Source organism: Colletes gigas, unplaced genomic scaffold (genome assembly GCF_013123115.1).
Source record: "Colletes gigas isolate AHSC1104 unplaced genomic scaffold, ASM1312311v1 Colletes_gigas_Sc00009, whole genome shotgun sequence".
NCBI classification, from domain to species: domain Eukaryota; kingdom Metazoa; phylum Arthropoda; class Insecta; order Hymenoptera; family Colletidae; genus Colletes; species Colletes gigas.
Window position 1 is genome coordinate 7,820,124 of NW_025106638.1, and position 20,887 is coordinate 7,841,010.

At 34.3% G+C, this 20,887-nt stretch overlaps 2 protein-coding genes across 7 annotated transcripts; both read right to left on the reverse strand.

Annotated features, from left to right (window-relative positions):
• Window positions 1–8,630: 8,630 nt before the first annotated feature.
• Window positions 8,631–15,920, reverse strand: LOC122397111 (eukaryotic translation initiation factor 4E-binding protein Mextli). Of its 5 annotated transcripts, none has more exons than XM_043395997.1 (11): window positions 15,824–15,920; window positions 14,792–14,910; window positions 14,572–14,712; window positions 14,289–14,458; window positions 14,018–14,213; window positions 13,698–13,769; window positions 12,636–12,696; window positions 12,244–12,529; window positions 11,901–12,153; window positions 11,703–11,824; window positions 8,631–10,072 (listed from the first exon to the last, which is right to left on the reverse strand). In XM_043395997.1, exons 2-11 carry the CDS (start codon window positions 14,898–14,900, stop codon window positions 9,968–9,970), a joined length of 1,515 nt encoding a protein of 504 aa, XP_043251932.1. In that variant the 5' UTR covers window positions 14,901–14,910; window positions 15,824–15,920; the 3' UTR covers window positions 8,631–9,967. The 5 variants fall into 5 exon arrangements, with proteins under 5 accessions (XP_043251932.1, XP_043251927.1, XP_043251931.1 ...); XM_043395992.1 differs by having other exon boundaries at window positions 11,703–11,836; XM_043395996.1 differs by lacking the exon at window positions 15,824–15,920 and adding an exon at window positions 15,402–15,494 and having other exon boundaries at window positions 11,703–11,836.
• A 293-nt stretch (window positions 15,921–16,213) lies between these two features.
• LOC122397152 (neuroguidin) lies at window positions 16,214–20,725 on the reverse strand. Of its 2 annotated transcripts, none has more exons than XM_043396087.1 (4): window positions 20,087–20,391; window positions 19,453–19,990; window positions 19,019–19,369; window positions 16,214–18,938 (listed from the first exon to the last, which is right to left on the reverse strand). In XM_043396087.1, exons 1-4 carry the CDS (start codon window positions 20,099–20,101, stop codon window positions 18,913–18,915), a joined length of 930 nt encoding a protein of 309 aa, XP_043252022.1. In that variant the 5' UTR covers window positions 20,102–20,391; the 3' UTR covers window positions 16,214–18,912. The 2 variants fall into 2 exon arrangements, with proteins under 2 accessions (XP_043252022.1, XP_043252023.1); XM_043396088.1 differs by lacking the exon at window positions 20,087–20,391 and adding an exon at window positions 20,622–20,725 and having other exon boundaries at window positions 16,215–18,938.
• Between the last annotated feature and the right edge of the window lie 162 nt (window positions 20,726–20,887).

Consider the following 20,887-nt stretch of genomic DNA (forward strand, 5'->3'; position numbering starts at 1 on the left):
TATGCACCTTATCTGTTGCCATTTTCGACTCTACAGAATTGAATACTTTTGAAGATTATGTCGAGTCTTTCGCTAAATTATCTTTTTTTTTAACCAGCTATATGTCAACACTGTATGACCGCTAAAGAGCGGGAAAATCTATTGACTTTAAACTTGATTTTATAACTGCTTAAGATAATTTGGATTATTCATTTGTACACCTAATACTTTTCTATTTGAATGAGGATAAAGAATCCCCCGTGTGCTGCATTGCACGGAAGCTTATCGCCGCGTTCTGGAAAGACCTCGCGAATAACGAGAAACGTGGAAGCGGCGACGAAAATCCGCGTATGCAAGAACCACGATATCGACGGGTCATAGAAACGATAATCGATAAAAAAATAATGTCTGCGTTGCACGAAAATTGTCAGTGTCAGTGGGCTAACCGGGCAGCGCCGGAGAACCAGGGTCCATATAATCGATACTCCACTACTTCGAGTACCCGACTCCGTAGGGAGGGACGGAGAAAAAAAAGACGAATTCAGATAAAAAAAAAAAAAAAAAAATAAAGAAGAGGCAGGAATATTCGAAGTATACCTACCAGTTTTTTTTCTCCCCTGTACCATCGGGAATCTCCCTCTCGTCATCCCCCAAGGAACGCCGGAATAACAAGAAGTCGTTCGCACGAACGGCGGTAAAATTAACGAGTCCGTTTCACCGCGTCATTTTCCATGGTTATACACAATTTGTCTCTTTCCTTGTAACAGAAACTTTACTCCCGCGATTCTACTACGCGTTTTTATCATCCCACGTATGTGGTCGGGAAATGTTTCGCATGCTGTGTAAACAAATGCTTTACGACGCGCAAAACGCGATTGGGAGGAATAGCGAGATACAAACAGCGGAACGAAATTGCGTTTATCCAATTTTTGCGAACGTTTTCCTGTTTGAAAATTAAAAATCTATTATAAATCTTTAGCGTAGTAATAATAAAAGTAATAATAAATCTTGCGTTATTGTAAAACGAAGTAGGAGGGTGTAATTATACAGGGTGTTCGGCCACCCATAGGAAAAATTTTAATGAGGTATTCTAGAGGCCAAAATAAGACGAAAATCAAGAATATCAATTTCTTGACTGAGGTTTCGTTAAAAAGTTATTAACAATTAAATTAAAAAATTTCAAATCGTGCTAAAAAAATTATTTTTCGCTAGGGGGGGCAAATTACCATCATTTTTTGTCATTATACATACCCTCGAAATCCTACGCATTTTTGAGAAAAAAATTCAAGAAAGTGGACCAATTTTTCGTCGAAATTGAAAAGTTTCAAATCGTTCTGGAAAAATTATTGTATTTTCGGTCGCGGGGGTCAATTACAATAATTTTTGGTGAATAGACATACCCCCGTAATCCTACTCACTTTCTAGAGAAAAATTCGAGAAGGTGTGAAATTTTTCGACGGAAAAAAAAATTTCAAATCGTTCTGGAAAAATTATTTTCGGTTGCGAGGGTCGATTACAATCATTTTTGGTGAGTAAACATACCCCCGAAATCCTGCGCAGTTTTGAGAAAAAAATTCATTACGGGCGGAACTTTAAACGTTAATAACTTTTTAGCGAAGCCTCCATCATCAAATTGGTATTCTTGATTTTCGTCTTATTTTGGCCTCTAGAATCCCCCATTAAAATTTTTCCCAGGTGTGGCCGAACACCCTGTATACGTTACGCAGGAATCTCTCGTATTTAGATTTAAACTATTGTGAATTGTTAACGCGTTGACTGCCATAGTGGTCACTGTTGATACAATATTAACACGCATAATTTACCCTGTATAATGTAAAGGGTTAACAAACGATATTCTCATTGCATAATATTAATTGGTTTTCATTTTATATTTGTAATTATATCGATATATTCCGTCATCGTTAACCAAAATTAACACCCAACTGCACAAACGTCCAAGTCTCTTTTAACATTTCGTGTATCGAAACACTTATTTTAGCTCCGGCATTCAATGCGCCACTGGCGTCAGCCTTTTGGCTGCACTTCTGGGTCGCGGAGAAATTGCTTTCAGGTTAAAGCTCTTCACGGACTAAAGAACTTATTACATCTTTGTGCAAACAGCACAATCTTTCTAGACAAGAATTTCCTCTTACCGAGATAACTGTGACATTAAAAATTTCTCGTAATTCCTTGGAACCAGTAAGTCTCGCAACGGTACAATATAACAGAGACTCGATCTAACATATCGAACACGATGCATCGACAACGTATGCGTTATAAGAAGGGGAAAAATATCTAAAAGATAGACATTGAGAGGAATATAGAATATCTCGAGTAAGTAGAAAGTACATAGTTTCAATACAACTTCAAAGAGCCGATCTTCCTTTCTCTCTACAGCACTTGCAAAGCACAGATTATACACATTATCTGATAAAAAAATATTTCCCACCGAATGATGTTAATCAGTATTTAACTGACAAGAAATTGCAGTTGCTTAAATTTAAAAACGAATTGATTTTCAATAAAAAAATTAAGGTCACTGTTATATTTTTAAATGGAACTAGGTATTTTTAACTTCTTTGTAGGCGACGTCGAGACGAATTCAACGACCTGCTACACTATGACCTTCGGATGACATCGAAACATGCATTGTGTTGCAGAAGATGGAATGCAGTTCGAACATTTAATTTAATTACTAATTGCATTCACCTTTTTAACACGTGCGTTTTCAGTTTTGTTTAGTATAAATTCTTCTTTTATTTTGCGCGTTAAGTTCGGAAGTTGGATAAATGTTATATTAATAATGCATTCGTGATGCTTACGTCTAAATGCGAGGTCTTAGCGTTATCTGTCTTCCTTCAATGTCATCTGAAAGTCATCGATGTAGTAGGCCGTTGAATTCGTCTTGATGCCACCTACTATGAAGCGAAAAATAGTTAAATTTAAAAATATAACAGTAACCTTAATAATATTTTATCGCAATTATCAATTTGTAATTTCTTTACAGAAAAATCGTGGGGGCTGGTTCGCACCTCACCCTGTACAATTAATTAATTTTAACGCGACGACTAAGGCTATCGTTGCGACGAACAGCCCGGCGACGTTCAACGTCTGTAGTTCTGCATTAGATACCGGTCGGGTCAGTCTGTGTTCGCCAGTGGTGCCAGGTGCGATAGCTGAACGGTATAACGACGTAAACGGCTGCCGCATTGCCGATGTCGTGCCTGCCGTAACTACGGTACGTGGGGTACGTGTACCCTTGTGCACCCACGTCGACCTCTGACTCTCTCAAGGGGTGGACGACTTATCGACCTGGTGCTAGTCAGGCCTACCACCTTTATCTCATCGGTACTCGAATCTCGAAATTTGCTACGCGGAGGGGGAGGGGAGCGGGGGTGCTCGATCGTGCACCATTTTCCCTCGAGCGCGCCAACCAGAGAGATCGATTTGAGACCAGAGTGCCCGAAGATCCTTGAGCGACGCGCGATGCCACGACGTGATTGTCCCGACAGAGAGTTTTCAATGAAGATTCGACTTCCTTTTCTTCCTTTATTTTCTCTCTTTTAATACCGGCCGTCCACTTTCCCAGATGAATTGAACTTTCATTTTACATCACGACGAACCCGTCGACGTAAAAAGAAAAACCGTGTGTTCGGTAGGCGAACATCACCGGGGCGTTGAAAGATTCGCAATGTGCATTCTGCTCTTTAGTCCGCGCTCCCAAGAGAGAAAAGTAGAGGGGGTAGTACCTTCCCAGTGTTTGACGAGAGGCCCTTGTCCTTCTAGGTCGTCTCTTAGAGTGTTTGCGAATCAGGCCGCGACCCCGTCGTCATCGTCGTGAACCAGGGCTGTGGTAGTGGTTGCGCCGTGAAATTAGAACGTTGCATTCGTGAGGGCTGTCGCTGTCTCGCCCCTGTGGCGGGGCATCAATAGGAATAATACGAGGAACTATGCAATGCAGCTCGGGCATAGGTAGACACGAGTGTAACGACCTTACACTCCCGCAGGTAGCGGGATCGATGAGCTCCAACTCCGGGCAACCTCTCATCCACGGCTCCTACCCGTGCTGTGGGCCGACTTCCTCCACCGTCGTACTGACTTGTCCCACTTTTCTATCACGTTTTACCACTACGATGCTGGCCGCACTTCGGTTCACGCCTCGCGACTGCTGTTCGCCGTCTCGATCAGCGAACTTGCGGTGTTCCTTAAATACAATGGCTCCATTCGAAACGTTTCGATACGGTAAACAATGGCGAACCAGGGAAACGTTTTAAAATAGAGGACCAAAAAGATGCTGACTCGAGTAAAGGATATTTTTAATTCACGGTTCAGAAATCATTCGATACGCGTTGGCTTCCAGTAGGCCAACTTTTCGAGGGAGCATAGGGAGCAAGACGCGAGGATTTCAAAAAATTCAGTCAACAGCAACGAAGACATCTTTTACAGATTCTTACATGTTAACGTCGGATTCGTTCATCTCTGCAATTAAGATAAAATTATATAAGAAAAAAGTAAAACCATTAGACCCTGAAGCTCGATAACTGTTGTTATAATATAATAAAAACTCTTTTATTGTTAATATTGTCAATCATATATAGTTCATACATATATTGTATAAGTTTATGATTGTTATTATTTATATGACTATAATTATATCTATAATCTAATCATTTTTCTTTAATCTGCATGTTACCTAACGTCCCTACATTCTACGCTTCAAGTTTCATGCAGATATCTTCTATAGTTCAAAAGATAATGTCACTAAATTTTTCAAGCCTCGGCGCCTAGCTCACGATCGGCTCAAGGAGGTTAAAGCCAAGTTCGAGTTGATGATCGAGCAAGGTGTCAAACGACCGTTAAAAAATCCCTAGGCATTTCTCTGAGCATAGAAATGGACGGACCGTTAAAAGGTAAGCTGTTTATTGTGTTGAGAGAACATTTGGATGTAATACCTTCAACTACCTCGACGCGGGTTAAAAAAATAGTTGCACAACTCGAAAATATTTATATATGTTCAGTAACTACTCTTCAGGATAGGACATTCAGAAAAGTCATTAAATCATTTATTATAATTCTAAAAACTTAACGCACATTACATTGCACACACGCTCCCCCAGGCGTTACATACCTCATAAACGCTAACCTTACAAGACTCGTCTGCTCACACCAGAAACCTCTCTGCGTCTCTGCACAATCTGCAGTGCAGATGGCAGCATATATGTATTTAATGTGAGAGATCTTTTAATTAATATTAAGAAATATTCGTTGGTGACACAAAAGAACGATGTACGTTTTAAGTAACAAAAAATAACTTTGTTCAACGACGATTTAATGTATGTGTCTCTCTGGGGAGTTTGTACAAAACAAGTATGAACACCTGGCGGCGTTCCGATCGCCATGGTTGCCACATTAACTAGATTACCTTTTCCAGTCCCTCTTATAGTCAATTCACATGTATTTATGCACACGCTACAGCTACCTGTCCACACTAATTCAGTGAATAGTTTCTCAACTGACCGCCATCCATGAAAAGAGGACGCTAAAATCACCTCCAAATTTTGAGGTCGGTATGGCAGTCAGATTGGGCCACGAAAGTTCATAAAATGTAAGGTCTATACACCAGTTTATGCTGCCACAGACGAGGTATACGAGTAGACCTTTCACCACAGACGAGGTATAGGAATAGACCTTTCACCTAATGTAATTTTTCGGCCGGAGTTTCTGGGGTCCCGGGACCCCATTACCATTTTCGTGTCACTCGCAACGTTATCAACAGATTCAGAAATTAACACAAGAGGAAGTGAGACAGAAAATAAAATTACATAAATTTTATTATTTTTTAACGGAATTAAAGCTGTAAGGTCTATCATTGGACATTAATCGATTAATTTCATTGGAGAAATCAATCGATTAAGAGTATTTAAAAATTTCAAGATTATTAAAATTCCTAAGGATGTATTTCATTGATACGTACACCGCAAATTCTCTATTTTTTATTTTAAATTGTAATACATCATTTATTAAAAAAATAACTCGGCAGAAACGTATTTGCGACTCGAAATCAGTTTAATCAGACTGTGCATCAGGGCCCCGGAAACTTCTCATTCCTCACTTTCGCACACTATGCCCAATTGCGTGTACGTGAGCTCGTTGAGTTTCGGAAGAGCCGAGAAGAACAGGCTGATACTCGCTTTCCTTCTCGCTCTTGCATCGCTGACGTCGCTTACATTTCTCGAAAGCAAGCCTGCTGGCATCGCCACCCGTTCGAATCGTCAGTAAACGACAAAAGCCATCGTGACTGACAGACCTTACATTTCTCGAAATCGGACCTGGGCGCTTTTTGAAGATTCATTGACTTTCCATACGAAGCGACTATGCGTTATATACATATACATGTTATACATGCTAGGAACTATAAGTTGTATAACTTCCGTCGTATATCTACTTTCTAATAACATGGAAAAATTTTAAAATATAAAAAAATGTAAGAATACTGTAGAATTTTTGCAATGGAGAATTATTGAAGGAAAATGAATTGATTATATACATATGTATATATCGGACACATCCCTCGCAAACACGCTGCAAACATTAATGAGAACAAAACTGCAAATCTGTCCTTTTTTAAAACCCCGCAACTCATCTTTGACTCGGAACTCGTCCTCTTCATTTAGCAATTATAATAAACGTAGACTCATTAAAATTCGTAAAAATAATAAAATTATAGCCATTTAGAGGGAAGAGTACCCAACGGTTAATAATCATACCAGAAATTTTAAATGAGTTTTTCTCGAAACCATATTTTCGAAATTGGCTGACATGATATCACAAATTCATATTGATTAATGGATTTGAAATTTATAGAGACATGCCTGTATGTTAGAAATTTTGCCTTTGACGGTTCTGGGGTAAGTCCTGTGCCGTTCCTCACAGTGCTCTTACCGGAAGGTCCCACGCCTTCCACACTCCGTGGCCAGATCCTTCAGGACAAAGTCTTCATTTTTTCCAGCAGTACGACGTCAGGTCGTCTGCCTCTTTTAACTACTAAAATAATAGTTTCTCAACTGACCGCCATCCATGAGAAGAGACCGCTAAAATCAACTCCGCATTTTTAGGTCGGTATAGCAGTCAGATTCGGCCGCGAAAGTCCATAAGGTGAAAAGTCTACTCGTATACCTCGTCTGTGGTGCTGCTTTACACACCTTATTGCTAATTCCAGACACAATTTTACAGCGCCACTCCACAGCTTGCGTACCATCAACGTTGAGTTCCATTTCTGTAAGACCACGTTACGCGCCACGGTGAAATTCTCAAATAGTGTTTCGTGAACTAAAGGATTACTTCGAATTAGACGAAGCAGAATACCTTCGCGCATGATTTAGGCAGGTGAATTTGAAACTGCAATCCTCAAAATGCGGGAATTAGGCAGAGCGAGTGACCTACTCCCCTTGCTCCTGTGCTGTTCAGTTTGTAGATGTTTAGCTAACAAATCATCTCTGGTTGGTACTTTTGATCGTACGTTTACAGATACAAATTCAATTTAATAACTGATTATCGCGGTTCCTGTTTTGCCAATACATACAATCAAGTTTCTCGTGCGACTCCACTTTCTCGTATTCAGTTCCCGCCATATTAAATCCTCCTCGCGCCATTTCTACGGCTCCAATTTCTACAGCAGCCAATTACGTACGAGCTCTCTTGCCTCGACACCATACCATAACTTGATAGCTAAGCACACTGATTGGCTGTAGTGTGATAGCGGCGCCTTTTCTCACATGCATTGTCATTATTGGTTGAGTCGATCACAACTACGATTACATCGCGTGACGAAGAATACGAATAAAACGTATCGAGACAGAATAGGATAGAATCATATTGAACGACATTGGTATAATCATATAGTAAACTCAAAATATTAACTATGAATAGAACAAAAATGTATTTCTCGTTGATATGAAAATATAGTGTGGGAATCTAGGCACCAATCAAACCAACATTCCTTTTGCTAGCCAACTTCTCGCGGACGCACAATACATACTTGTATACCTCGTCTATGATTTAAAATCTACAACTGAAATTTCTTAAGAACACTGAATGCTGTAGTATTTTACACCACGACCGAGACCGCTGTAAGTTCAAAAAACAGTTGTGCTTTCTACCAGCAATCACGAAAAATCACCGCGATTGGAAACGAACGTGATCGAATGATTTACAAGTAGCAGTTCTAGCCACTGATAATAAACTTGAAACTCGTTGTACTGTAGGGTGAAAAAAACATAATTGAATGATGTTCTTATTTTTATCGATTTATTACTAAAGAGCAAAGTACAATAATATAACATATTACTGCAGTTAGTGATAGTAGAAATAAATTACTAATAATTTAATTCAGATATTCGTGTAAATTTGTAATAAATATTAAACGATGTAAAAACTTACAAACATAACGTCCCATATCCGTGCAGTACGATTTAGTTTCAAATTAAATAAATAATATATTTTTCTTTCGAGAAATGTTTCAAGCCAGAAAACAATGAAAAACATGTGAACGCAACCTTTAAAAGGTTAAAAAAAAATAAGAAATTTAAATAATACGACAAAAGGAAAATTATAACAAAATATAATTACGAAAGAATAAAAATATATGTGCAAGTTATTATGTTCTGGCTAACGAAACATTTTTAATAAATATTAGAAGCTTAATTAAAAACAGACATAGTGGTGGAATACAAAAATACTTTCTTTTCATAAAATTTTGTGTCTGATAAAAAAACTGACAAAACTACAACCATGGATCAATAATATTACTAGACAAGTTTTCTTTAATACATGTGCAACATTAAAAATGAATGCTACACATTGTGTAAAAAAAAAAATCTGTCCATACAATTAATATTACATACTGCACATAAGCATCACCATTTTAGTGTATAAAATATAAAATCTTGAGATTAAATGAAACCTTTTTTTTTGGTTATTATGTCACAGCAGAGTAATTACCAAAATGGTAGTTCCTACTTTAAATAGGTAGACTAGACTATGCTAAATCACTGTCCGTTCCATTACTTTGTTATGTCTGTTACGTGTAATAAGAGAAGTGTTACACGTGGAAAGATACATTTCTCAAAAACTTATTCAAATTAGACTCTAAAATCAGTTTCTCTTTAATTATAGAAACAATTTGTTAGTATAATTATCGTAAAAATTTTTCCTGAATTAGAATTATTTTTCTCTTCTTATTCAACTTCTACACTTAAGCTGTTTAGCTTACATTGAAAATTATTAATAAAAATGCTGAACATAATTCATAGATAATTTCCATAAGTTGAACTTTCACGAGTACTGCAAATTAATCTATCATGCTAAGCATCATTAAAACTGCCTTACTGTCCGTCACAAGTGTTTAAACGTATTTGCGAATATTCCAATAATAAGAGTGAAATTCAAAAATTAATTTCCTATAATACGTAAAACGGTACGTATGTTTGATATGCCAGAAATCATGTATACGATAAAAATATTTGCTGCAGTTCACGCATTTGATTAAATAGAAATTAAGTAGCAGCGTACAACGAAACCTCACGAATTTTTAACAGCACAAAATGCTTAAAAAAAAATATTACAATTCTTTAGAGAAAACTTACGATTTAAACACGCACAAATTTATAAATATTATCGTTTATCTCGACATTTATATTACATATTTTGTATTGCTATAATTGAATTGAGCAATACATATTATCTGTCTTACGGAACGTTATACATATATATATAATTGTATATATATACGTATGTAGTGCATGCACGCGCGCGGGCGTATATGTATTTCTGTAAGAGCTTGTGTATATCATGTTCATTTATGAACAAACAATATACTGAAATTTTTTTTTTGAAAATTTATCACAATACATCGACATAAAAGATCGATGTAAAGATTACTATTAATACATACGATTTCTCGACGATCGAAAACGTTACTTTCTCGACTTCATTCCGGATCAGTTTCTCCTTCTCCGACCGGCAATACTGTAATAAGACCAGCAGCTGCTACCTTAGCTTTATATGCTCCCGGTTCGAACCAGCGAATCGGTGCCTGTGACAAAAAGGAATTGTTGTTAATGTACATTATTGACGATAATGTAGTACTACGTATATAGTAAGAAATACTTTAATGTCTACTTTACCTCGGTACGTTGTTACAAGCAGCATGCTTTAAATTCGTAAAGCGAGTGTTAAATAGTTTATATACGTGCATGCCTTCCTGTCGTATTTATACAAACGTTCTCAATTTAATTTTTAAATAAAAAAGAAGAATTTGTCATAGTTTTATTACAATATTTGTGTTATACGATCTTGAAAATACAAGAAGTAAAAATGCTTTATTATCTTTGAAATCTCATAAAGTTATACAATAATATTCACACATTAAATCATTTTTAATCTCTCAGATAATGTATAAAATTTAATACTTTTTTTTTTCACATGATGCTTAACACTAGTACTAATACTAACGCTAATGCTAATAATACTAATAATAACAAAAACAACAATAACGACGACGATAATAACGATAGTAAAAATAAAAATTGCGATAATACCTTTTTAAATTCATTTAATAGGAAATTGTACAACTATAGAAACTATGATACTTATGGAATATAAAAACGAAAAATATAATTGTATAAGAACAAAGTAAAGATCATATTTCTTATAACAAATATAACATATTTTCACTTTTCAGTTATGTTGTTAAATATGCTTTTATTTAATAAACGAAAATATTTAGATCTATATCTTTTCAATAACGTAAAACATAAAAACATAAGTAAAACAATTCCGTGTATCCTATTAAATGATACTATGTAATGCAAAACTATATCGCAACTATAATGAATCAGACGTATTGTACTAATACAATGTAGACTACTAATATATATTAATACAATGTATAACTTATACATACATATTAGTATAAGCATTCATTAATATCGTTATTAGTATAATCCTGATGCAAATTATGTTACCATATTTGTAAAATTATTATATATATATATATATAAAAAAAAATCTTACATTCAAATTCTCTATATAATACTGTCAACATAAGAGTTTTCTTCGTAATATGAAATATCACGTCATTCATGATAGTGACATAATCTTTGGTTTAAGTACATTTGGTTCAAATAACTCTGTTCATACGATTACAGATGACTTAGAAGGTGCTACGTGCATCAAAATTATTTGAACTGATCACATAGACATACGTCATGCACAGGAATCTGTTAGTGCATACTTTTATGAACATGTCATTTGGAATTGCCAATTTCATAATCTCGCATTTACAGAGAAATGGAAATATAAGTTTAAAACAGAATTTGGCCTGATCAATAGAAATAGTAAATTGTCAAATAATTATTCCATGATCTTAATTATTTGAAATTAATGAAAGAAACTTGTTTGATTCTATCATGTTAATATCCTTTTCAGTACTATTATAATAATTAATATTCTTATATGAGTATCGTCAAGATAACAGACAAAAATGTAACAGTTATTTTAGTATTAACACATCTCAGTATAGAAGACAAACGTAACTTTAAAATATAGTTAACTATAGTGCAAATACCGTTAATTTCGAGGGATTAAACGCGTGTCATTTTGTAAGAAAAATTAGTAACATTGTTGCACTTCAGGTGATTAGCATTGGTATCACATTGATATACCTTGCGAACAATGTTGGGGCACTCCTTTTGAATACGAGCCCAATCCGCGGGCGGCCGCTTGGCATATGGGCCTGTTGAACACAACAACAAAAACTCGTACGTGAGTTCTCTGACTTCTGGAACTAGATAGATGCCTAATAAATAATTATTCACGGTAATTAAATCGCTCAAGCAACAGTAATCATTTGAAACAATTACCTTCCTGAGTCGAAGGATTTATTTCGGAAATTATACGAGGTTTATATGTCTCTTCACTTTCTGACGTTGCAGCACTATCCATATTTAGTTCTCGGCCTATTTCATTGGTATTACTTGGGGTTAACGATGTTTTTTGTGTGTTACAAGACGAGACCGAATAAGGAGATTCTTCTTCAAAATTGAAGTATTCTATACCGCTTGTGAAATTCTCAGTATCTCCCAAGAAATACTCGTCTAAGACTAACTTTGCAGTCTAAGATACATACCATTTAACACATGTTAATATACGTACATTAAACAATGATTTATAAATACATATTCTTTAAAATACAAGAATTATTACCCTGACAAGATCTAGATTGCATCCTGTGATCTTTAGAGATTGATTACCAACTGTAACTGTATATTTATATTCGCCTATACTGGCGTCGTTGGTGGAGAAGCTGTGGAGGAGTGAACGTACACGAGAGTTTTGTTGTTGATGTTGCAATCGATTACTTTCATCTGATGCACTACTATTTAACGAAGAACTAGAACCACCCATAGCTCCTTTTTCTCCTCCACCTTGCTCCAATCTCACCGGCGATGCATTTCGTTGAATCGTATCTTTTATCAAGTCCTTCGCATAACTATTACCATAATATTTCAGAAATAAGTTATATATCTTATATAACTTAACGTTATTATAGATTTCGAAAGTTTAATAAATTTGAATGAAAACGAAATTGTACTTACTGTATCTTGTCCTCGGAAGTACCCGTGATTTGGACAAGTCGTTCTTTGGCTCCAGGGTTTACTGTGAAAAAGAACAATATTGAGCTAATATAATTTATGATATTAATAAGATGCCAAACACTTGTTAAAATCAAAATTAATTTATTTCAGAAATAATCATCTGCGTTATGGTTAATATATGGTGTATAAGTGTGAGATTACATCTCAATAGAAATGTATTAAATACGCGGCTTCCTGCAGACACTTTGAGACAATTATTTGTGAATTAAAACAATAATAAGTAGATTAATATTAATTGTATACGAGTTTTCCTGTGAAAGGAAGGTAACGTAATCTTCAAGTGCATTTGGTACTATAAGCAATTATAAGCGATAAAGTCAATTGTATTAAATACATAAAATGCTGCTCATAACACTTTATACTTACATAAATGTGACTTAGTAAGATGCAAACACAATGCATATCACTTATCATACTAATGATACTCACATAATAATAATAATAGTAATAAAAACAAATGAACGATAAAAAAAAATTATGTGAGCAATCAAACTTCAAAAGCTCTTACAGCACATTTTCAATCATTTATGTATTACAACTCTTTCACCGATTAATTAAAAGGTAACATAAAAAAAATTAAAATATTTCATGCAAATAAAAGTAAGCACAGGTTAAAACACAAGTTATACTTATGAAATTAAACAAATACTTTTTTTCAGAAAAGTGTCATAAACTGATATTAAAATATGAATCTCTTGTGTCTTGTAGATACTGTATTATAAATATAACTGGGAATAATATTTAATTCCACCCAATACAATACCTAGACTCATACCTTCTTCTGTGATATTGTAAACAAAATATTTACTTCATCATGTGCGATAAATAATTTAAAAATTATATAATTACAGAAACAGAAATTCCAGTTTCAATTGCCTCGTTAAAAATTGTTGTTGTAATAAAAACATTTAAGATAATAGACGTTAAAAAAAATATACAATTAGTTATTTTTGTAATGCATGAGCATGATGCTATCAAGCCATCTGCAAATTATTTGTTTACCTCGCTGGAAGGAGATGATTGTCTGGCTGAGCTCTTCGATCATGTGAACCCGCCGCCCTTTTATTCCCATCACTGTATTTTTGTGCAAATAATTTAAAAATAGAAACATAATACTTACTACTTACAATACGTGTGAAAAACGATGTATAAAATAAACATGATACAAAACATATTGAAGAACAAATCCAAAACAATAGCACATGATAAATTAAAAATTAAAATCGGCCGTATTCTACATTTTACAAAGCTTTACACGTATTTTTCTGCTATAATATAAATATTATTAACCGAATATATAAAGCTTGTAAAATTTCCTTTACCTTTTCCAGAATCACTGTTACGTATAACAACTTCATCTTTGCAGTAGTTTTTCCCAGGAATACGTGTAGGTTTAACAAATTTCCCACTATTTTTTATCACTTCACCAGGTCCTAAAATTGGTGCCACAGTGGGTGAATTCATTGCCGCCAAAGGAGATGACAATGCACTCGTAGGTGTGTCAGGAATCACTTCTGCCTGTTAATGTCATTTTTAACTTTTTCATGAAATCCTTGATATATACATATATATAATAGAAAAAACTTGACATACATTATCCAAATGTGATAACTTCTGTGTGTAATACACATCCATAGAATCATTGTGACGCCACTGCTTAGCTCTTAACTCTATAAGTTCCAGCAGGTGAACCCTAGTCGTCAGATCTAGTTTTTCGTCCTGACTTCCATTTCTGATCGCCACAAAAGCTCTATCCAACTGATCTATACGTAAAATTAACATTATTGAGAATAAAATCTACATTGTTAATACTTTGATTAACCTAGAGTTTTATCATAGAATCAACTATTTCAAGTATAATATTAAAAGTCTGTACCTTTATAAATAGCTTCTAATTGATGGGCAAAAAGTTTTAAATGATTACACATTGTAACCACATTCATTTGCAGCGTTCGGTCATGGAAGCCATTGGTTAGTTGCATTGCAACGTTGTCGATTAAGGACACTATGTCCTCCACTGTCAAACAAACAAAGTTTAGTCCGAATCATGGTACATATTTGCATTTTAGATTTAAAATACATAAATTAAAAACTACCAGTCGTCATCCGCCCATCGACGATCGAGTGGCGTTGATTGAGTTTAAGTGGCCGAGGTTTTTCGACTTTCTTGATTGTTCGAGCCCTGCTTAGTTGCGTTGCAGCCATTGTTTGCAATCTTAAAAAAAGTAATAATACAATGTTAACAATTTTATTCGATCAATTTCTCTTTAAATATTACAAAAAAGTTTTAATAATATTTAATACTTAACAATGAAACAGACGTGATAATTATTTGTGGGATCAATATTAAGTGAGATTAAATACGGAAACGAAATTATAAAGGAACAGTTCATATTTATTAATCTAAATAAATTCCTTTTCTTTAGGTTATAAAATTCTTCAAACACTTTGAACAGAGTATTCTCCTAAACTTTCAACGTGTAGTTCTGCGCCGCGGGTGATTTAAAAATAACCACGGAAAGGTGGGTGGTTATGAAGAAAATAATAACCGATAACAAACGAAAAGAAACTGAAAATCTAATGTAGCAGTATAAATTTCAAAAATGTTCGTAACACCTGTCGGGAATGGTGTCAAACGTACGGTCTTTACAACAGCAAGCTATTTTACCGTAGTCTACGTAGCGATAAAAATAATTTATACGGTACCCATGTGAGCGCCGCTGGCATTTTCGACATCTTGCAGGGAACGTTGGAAGAAGAGGGAAAATGTACAACGAACAAAGAAAGATGGTAAGCAAAAGAAAGGAGAAAACAAGAGTGGGGAAAGGAAGGGCGGAAAAGAAGACCGAAAGATGTGAAGGAAGGGAATGGACAGAAAAATTATGATGAATTAAATTTGAATGTTTTGCAAAAAAAACGATGTATATGAAATAAACAAACTGCCTTACGTATAAATCACGCAATACTAAATGATTGACACATCTAGCATTGACACGAAATCCAAAATTATGAGAGGTAAAAGATATATGTCATGTCAAGGAAATACTCGACACCTGGTTTTAAATGTATCGCTACGATCAACAAGTATTATTTTTTTACTTGAATTTTTATCGTTGGAAGTGACTTACCACCACGTCGGCCGTGCCACGGATCAACGACAGGCAGACAGTCCGAAAGAAATCGGTGAGATGTGTCGTTGACATACGTTGCGAAGGTATACTCGAGTATCTTAAATTTAATACAATAATACCAACATGACGCTTAAAAATCACTAGCAAATGGATCAACCGACACAGAATACCATGTACCACTCTTAACATTCAAAACTATGATTTTCAAACAGCAATGGGGGTTGGGGGTAAATTGTTTGTATAACTCAATTATTGACATTGAAAACATTTTATTCAGTCAGTAAGAAGCATTCTACATGATGATGGTGATGATAATGATGGATGATGAATGACGGATGATGATGACAATGACAATGATGATGATCATAATGTAATAATAATTATAATAATAATAGTAATTCATAATAATAATAATAATAATAATAATAATAATTCGTCCATAATAACCATTTGTAATATACAGGTAAACTCTCTCTCCTTTTCTCATTTTTCCATCTTTCTCTATCGCTCGTTCACACACATTGAATTGTCATAGTACATAAATTATAGAAATTTCACCAATAAATGAAACATTACATTCTTCAGACTATAAATGTAGTCAATAAATCATCCTTATCTCGTTTTTGCTGCAAAGATATCTTGTTATTTTTTTTTAGTTTGGTATTCGGCAGCGTTGTTGGATTTGAAGGACTACTTTAAACTCACTGCCCACAGTGACGTTTACATACTTTGTGCTTTCTTTGTACATCATTAAAAGATTCGCACCTGCTAAGCAGGTTCAAAGATAACAAATCCTAGACACTTCTCTCCATAAGGCATAATATATTCCATTATATCTCGCAACAGAATGGTGGTATCAGTAAATATATAAATAAATGATGACACAACAATGTAAACGTAACTGATGCAGTTCTATTACTGTAAATCCATATTTCTATTGATTTGAGGTAGTGTATTCAATGTAATCCTATTACTTTGCTGCTATATGTTGTGTGCGGATATGTGTATCATATGAACATTTTTCACACCCATACACTTTCACTATAAGTCCAAAATATGCAAAGCATGTTAGGAAACTTTGTACTGAATAAACAGATGCAATCGTAAGTATGTAAATATTTTCAGATCATATTCTCAGTAATAATCTTATTTGTTGTAAACAACACGATATTCTTTTATCAATATTTATAAACAGTTCTGAATGTATAAACGAAGGAATATGTTCTATGTATATATGTATATATAAATATACACACACACGCACTCACACAAATCGGTATTTTGGACTTACAGTTATTTCAGTTGTAAGTGTGTTTCAAAAATTATCATCTATGTATAAAGTATGAGAAAACTAAATGTCGGGCAAATTTTGAAATCTACTGTGACTTTTGCATCGGTCATTTTGTACATGCCATACGTAAAACGAGCATGAGACTTTGTAAGAATGCCTTGACATTATTTGCGTCAAAATCTTCCCGCTATTCAGTATTCCAACTTCATTACCAAATACGACAAGGCTGCTGACATTAGGCTTACTAGCACTTGTAAATAATGCCCAGCAATTGTGCTATTTTGTTAGTTTCTTTAACTATTATTTCATGAATAATTTATCACATTTTAATCGTCTTCACAGATTGAAAAAGAGAGGGCACATGTAACATCATGCATTACCAAGTTGGCTCAATCTATGAACACTTTTGTAAAAAATATAACATCTATGGATGGTTGAGCCCTTGGTTAGCATATAGCGAATTAGTACTTTTGAAGGTAATGCGGATCACTTCTGCAGGAACGAGCAATGGATATAGATATCCATATACGATCTGTATTAAATGCATATAACATTACCCTTTCCTTTATTTTAAAAGGAAACATTACTTTTGGGTTTAAAAAGATACCCAATAGTTATATCTAATATTTAAAAAATGGAACCTATTTAAGCGCAAGAGACGGATACTTCCTGCAATTTGATTGTACAACCACTTTATTCTATTGCAGAAGTGATTTTCGCTCTAGTCTTCGTATATTAGTTTTTATTCCAATATCACACATACCCCCTCCCTAAGAAACTAAACACAGTAAACTTAAACAGTACTCGAGAAATTGACGACATCAATTTTGAATTTTGACACATTCGTGTTATCCTTATATTACCATTAATATAAGTTTAACGACTTAACCAAATCAATTTTAAAGTTAAAACAACAAATACAATGCACGGACACATTGTAAACAAAGAAACTTAACATAAAATATGACTCACATCGAGATATAATAGCCTCAACAGTTCACCAGGGGAAAAACACAAACGAAATATACATATAATAGTAAAACTAGTAACTACTTCACTACTCTAAAATAGCGAGAAAATCCTAAGACATGCGATATCGCATGATGAACATTATTCTTAGAAGTTGCAGAATATTTGCAATTTCTAGAGACATTTTCCTTTATTAAAGTTGAATTTTCTAATGCTTGCACTGAATGTCTTGTGATTTTTACGCTTCTGTAACAATTAATTCAATATCATCCCTCCTGCTATGTTACCAGTTTTTTTTTTTTTCCTATAGCTGGAGAATATCTCAAAATAAAGCAGAAAAATCTTCTGCTTTCAACTTTTACGTTTAATTTACAATTTTAGATCTTGGAGCCGAAATCCATTATTTGATTAATTGTGTCACGGTTACACGTAATTTTTTTAATTATAAGTTAAGCTCGTATGTACCTTGACATTATTCTTCACATCTCGGAATATTATTTCTTGCGTTTCATGGAATATTTCAACTCCATAGATAAAAATTGATTTCAGACAACAATTAAAGGTTAAAATCATTATTAACTATAATTATCAATTACACGACCATTAGTATGTCTTATGCAGTAATAAATTACCATCGTGCTATTTTACTTTACCGTCGACGGTTGTTTTTTTTATTACTAGATGTTATGAGTTATTTAGCTTAACTTATTAACGAGTATTAATGGCATCTGCTTTTGTCAAGAAGAATTGAAGTAAATTTTTTGCGTTTTACCTTAATTATTAATGCTGTACGAAATTCAGCTTTTTAAATTATTGTAAAGTTGATTTAGTGATGCCGTTTTTTCTTGAAACCTACAAAAACCAGATGAAATTATTTAATGAACATTAATTGTTAGTAGAAAACAAAAATTTAACAAAACGAATTGACTTACTTTTTTTAGCTTTGCCTTTTTTCTGAGTTTTTCTTTTTTTATCAGACACAGTAGATGATTCCCCAAAAGATGTTATTTCTTCTCCAAGTGTACCAAGAGTTGTCATTTGACGGCGTCTGTGTTTTTCTTGTTTAGTGACTGGCAAACGAGTCATGTAAGTTTCCTCGTATTCTATCTTTCGTTTATTCTCACGGCCGAGGCTGACTTGTTTCTCGCTTAGACCATGCGTGTCTTCGATAGGTGCATCTAAATATTCTTCCTTTAATTCCCTCAAAACAGCACCCGACACTGCACGTCTACGAGCTCTTTCACCAGCTTTACGAACCTTTTCTGCGACTGTCTCATCTCCATCTACAATAATAAAAGTTAAGCTTTACACTTTGCTATATCATAAAATTGTATATTGTTACTATACTTGTATACAATGTACTAACCATAGTGTACTGCGGCAAGTTTTGGTGGTACATAAATATTGGACTTCCTCGATTGTGTCGATTTAAAACCATCTACTTCGCCATCCTGATCGCTGTCCGATTCTTCATCGATACTATCAATCTTGGCAATCAGTGCATCGGGATTTGCTTTAAAATTACTTGGGTCGTCATTGTTAGTAGTACCAGTTACAGCAGTCTTAACGAGCTTATCTATTTGATATTTAAGTTTGTGATCTATTGGTCGGATTTTCTCTAGGACAGTCCTGATTTCAATTAAACGATCAATCGATGGATCTCCCTCTATACGTTCTCCTGAACATTTTCTTAAAACTACATAAGTCAAATTAATCAGATAAGAAATTAACATATGATATTTCATTTCTAGGAAACTAAGACCATTGTCTGTAGAAATTTCCCCATTTTTTACACGAATCAACATATTATCTACAAGTTGATTTACTTGTAAGACATTGGCATTCATCTCCCCAAGCAGGCGGAATGCTTGCGGGAGATCCCTTTGCTCCATCTCATCGATTGCCTGCAAAAACATAATTTTTTCGTTTGAAAAATAATTACAACATTTTACATAACACTTACAACACATGTATTTATAGTAAAAAAGAAAGTTATGTACCCTCATTTTCGTCATATTTCAAACAAAATAAAAACGGAATATTTATAAATAAGTAATTAACAATATATTCTCCATTGATGAAACATTCAAATTTTTACTTCGTATCGTCATTAACCACAGTAACGTTTAACAGAATCCCTTAATATTTCTATGTCGTCTTATACCGTATTTGACACAAGTCCGGCACGTAAAAATTATTATGTATTCTATTTGGCTCAACATTAACCGTATTTCATTTTAAAAATTGAAGTACGCGATAAATTCTGTTCGTAAAACTGAACCGTATCCAATGTTTTTGAATGACTTTCGCGTGAAAATTTGCGGAAAGGCTTAATTTTAAGAAAAATGTCGGATTCGCGGATGTACGGGAAAAAAGCGCAATAATCTGCTGCCATCTTTCCTATTTACTAATGGATGACAGCGGAAAAAAAAAAAACAATCAAAAATTCCCAATAGACCCGATAGAAAAATGCACTGCTTTAGACAATCTCAACGGAAATTTATCGATATAATATGCTTAAAAGTTTCCACTCACCTGCACCATTGTTCTGAAATAAAAATTAACCGAACAGACGCATATCTAAATAACGTAACTTGTAATTAAACGAGTCCCCACGTGGGACGATATTTTCCTTTTCGGGGGTATATTTTTTCGCTCGGAAAAGCCTGATCAAAACACTAACTATTATATGGTATAACTGTTTCTATGTTTTAATAGAAATAAATTTCCGAACAACTAAAAATAATAATTTTAATACGTTCCTAATTTATAACATGCTATTTCGATTGATAAACTGACAA